We start from the raw sequence: 3,233 nt of genomic DNA on the forward strand, positions 1-3,233 counted from the left end.
CAAATGGTATTTGCAAAATTAACATTGTCAAAAATCAAAGTAAGTACTGACAAACTTGAAATGTAAGGAGATAATTATTTTTTTTAGATTGATAAAGGAGTTTATTATGGGGTTTGAAAGTAAACTTAAAGTCTAGTTAGCAAAAGGTGAAGGTAGAGATTAGAAGGCACCGAAAACAGTGTTCCAGTGGGCAGAGATCCTTGGCATGCCAGGAGTAAGGCTGCCATGTTTGGAACCTCTGCCAGGAGATAATTCTAGTATGGAAGGTGTAATAATCAAACAAAGAAACTTTGAAGACTTTCTCAGTATTAATTATTTTTTTTAAAAAGCTTTACAAAAAAGAAAATTACCATCTTCAGAGGATTTTTTCCTCATATTTTAACATAATGACACATTTTATTAAAAAAAAAAAAAAAAAACAGAAGTGAATGCAAGAGACAATGTTGAAAAATTACCCATGCATATGTTCTGTCAATAAAAGCTACAATAAAAAAATTAAAAAAAAATCATCATCAGTGCTGATTTTTACAGGACCACACATTCAAATATCAAAGTACCCTTTGGAGACATCCAATCCAATTAGCCCATTTTAAATATGAAAACACTCAGATTCTGGGAGACAAGATAAAGTAATCAAGCTCAAACAAATAATGCTAAAAGAGGCTTTTAAAACCCAGGTTCTTTGGTTCTATGACCACTTCTTTTCCTACTGACCCATTCTTGTCATATAAAACCATATGATTGAATTCAATTTTATTGAGATCCTCTTCAATACACTGCCATGCATTTTGTCACTTTCCCATAGGAGCTTCTTTTCTTTCTTTTTGTTCATTGATTAAGATATGGTGGCCATTGTATTGCTTTTCCTTTTTTGGATAATTTTTCCAAAGATCCTCCTAAGGGCATCTTTAACATCCTTGTTCCTCAAGCTATAGATAAATGGATTCAACAGAGGACAGAGGAAAATACAAAACACTGCAATGATTTTGCCCTGTTCCACTGACTTCTTTGTGGCAGGCCTCACATACATACAGAAGAGGGTTCCATAAAACATGGTGACTGCTGTCAAATGGGAACCACATGTGGAGAAGGCTTTGCGCTGTCCCTCAGTGGAGCGAATACGCAATATAGCAGCAAATATGAAAATGTAAGAGACAAGAATAATTAAGAGGGAGCTCGAGAGGTTCATGCCTGCAGAGATGAGCAAAGCCGTCTGCTTGACATAAGTGTTAGAACAGCTCAGTACCAGCAAAGGAGGGTCAGTACAGTAGAAATGGTTAATGGAATTAGGGCCACAGAAATTCAGATGAGATGTCAAAGTGACCTGCACGGCACCAACAAGAGAGCCATGAACGTAAGGAATGGTGACCAACCAGAAGCAAGTGCTCATGGACATCTTGCTGCTATAAAGTAGTGGGCTGCAGATGGCCATGTAGCGGTCATAGGCCATCACAGCCAGCATGAAGTATTCAGTAATGACCAGAGAAATGAAGAAGTGACATTGGGTCAAGCAAGCAACATAGGAAATGGTTTTCTTCTCAGATAAAAAATGAGTTAGCATGAGAGGTGTAACATTAGTGGAATAGCACACATCCACAAAGGCAAGGTGGCTAAGGAAGAAATACATGGGGGTGTGCAGGCGAGAGGTAATTCTGATCAATGTAATCATTCCAAGATTCCCTATCAAGGTAATGAGGTAGATAACCAGAAACACCACAAAAAGGATGGGTTGCAGCTCTGGCCGACCAGTGAGGCCGAGAAGGATGAATTCAGTGACTTGGCTGCCATTTTGAATTTCTGTCATATTGATGGAATGGAAAAGCCTTAGATATCTATCAGTTCTATAGAAGTCTGAGACCAGAATGATCCATTCATATAGGCAATGATGATCCTGCTGTTGAAGATAAGATAACAGAAAATTAAGATTAAAATAGAGCTGTGTATCTGCCTTAATATACTTTCAGAATTATTACTGGGAATTTATACATCTGAGACAGTTTGTACAAAATATAATGTAAACTAAGCAGCATGAATGACACATTCAAATTAGTTTTATTTATTTATTTATTTATTAGACAAAGTGGGATAATCTGAGGACAGAAGCCTCTGGAAAACTCAAGGTATTTCCTTTTGAAAAGGGAGATAGAGACCCTGGAATACTGGGACAAGAGTTAACTGGAATTAAACTTAGATATAGCCCATCTTCCAGTAGCTTCTTATTTTAGAATAGGGAATGGAATTGTGAAACTGCATTTTCTTTTGGTTTAGGAATTTTCTGAAGAGGAAACTCCTACCAAAATAAATTTGTACTTTTTCTGAAACTACTTGTCAAAGACTCAGCTTCTTAAACTGTAAGGTACAATGTTATATTGAGTCTCATAACTGATGTAGGAGTCATGAAATTATGATTTAGTTTCAGTAATTATTTGCTTTGTGTATCTATTTTCTGTATTTGAGATCATACAAAATTTTCTTGGGCAAAAAGGCATCATGAATGGAAAAAAATTAAGAAGTCTTAGTCAGCTGACTATGGTGTGGCTGAAAGGCTAGACCCTACTGTGCTAATTCTGAGGGAAAAAATTCTATCCAATAAACCCTGCAACTCTTCCAGATAGATGATTTATTTATTATTTATTTATTTATTTCTAGTACCTCTGTATCTACTATACAACTATGCTTCCAGAAATTAAGACTGAATACTTTATTTTTATTTCCTCTCATTCCTCATATTCAATTAGTTTCTGTCTTGTCACATTTTATCCTCACAAAAATTTTTTCTTTATCTTCTCTTCACTCATCCATCCATTCAGTTGTTGGATGTTGTCTTTTTGACTTCCACATCCCTCTAGTATTCTTCCCCTCTCCATTCTAAAGGCCCTCAAAATCATAAAAGCCCTCTCTGCGTCTTATCTGGATTATTACATTAGTCTTTTATTTTATTTTATTTTATTTAGAATTTTTTTCCCACAGTATATATGCATGAGTAATTTTTTTTAAATAATATTATCCCTTGTATTCATTTTTCCAAATTATTCCCTCCCTCCCTCCACTCCCTCCCCCCGATGACAGGCAATCCCATACATTTTACATATTATTACATTAGTCTTGTACTTAGGCTTCCTACATCTAGAATTTCCCAACTTTAATCCACACAACTGTCAAAGATATATTCCCAAATCCTAGTTGCAACTACATCATTCTCTTCCTCAAAAATCTTCAGTTTCTCCCAATCA

The 3,233-nt window shown here is 35.6% G+C and overlaps 1 protein-coding gene across 1 annotated transcript; it reads right to left on the reverse strand.

The window, feature by feature from the left end:
• Positions 1-835: 835 nt before the first annotated feature.
• On the reverse strand, positions 836-1,804 carry LOC141547527 (olfactory receptor 5M5-like). Its single transcript, XM_074275920.1, has one exon. The coding sequence runs from the start codon at positions 1,802-1,804 to the stop codon at positions 836-838; it is 969 nt and encodes a 322-aa protein (XP_074132021.1).
• Between the last annotated feature and the right edge of the window lie 1,429 nt (positions 1,805-3,233).

The sequence above is a fragment of the Sminthopsis crassicaudata genome, chromosome 6 (assembly GCF_048593235.1).
Source record: "Sminthopsis crassicaudata isolate SCR6 chromosome 6, ASM4859323v1, whole genome shotgun sequence".
In the NCBI taxonomy this organism is placed as follows: domain Eukaryota; kingdom Metazoa; phylum Chordata; class Mammalia; order Dasyuromorphia; family Dasyuridae; genus Sminthopsis; species Sminthopsis crassicaudata.

Coding starts and splice junctions, on each gene's coding strand:
- LOC141547527 (XM_074275920.1), bottom strand. CDS start 1,804: ATGACAGAAATTCAAAATGGCAGCCAAGTCACTGAATTCATCCTTCTC.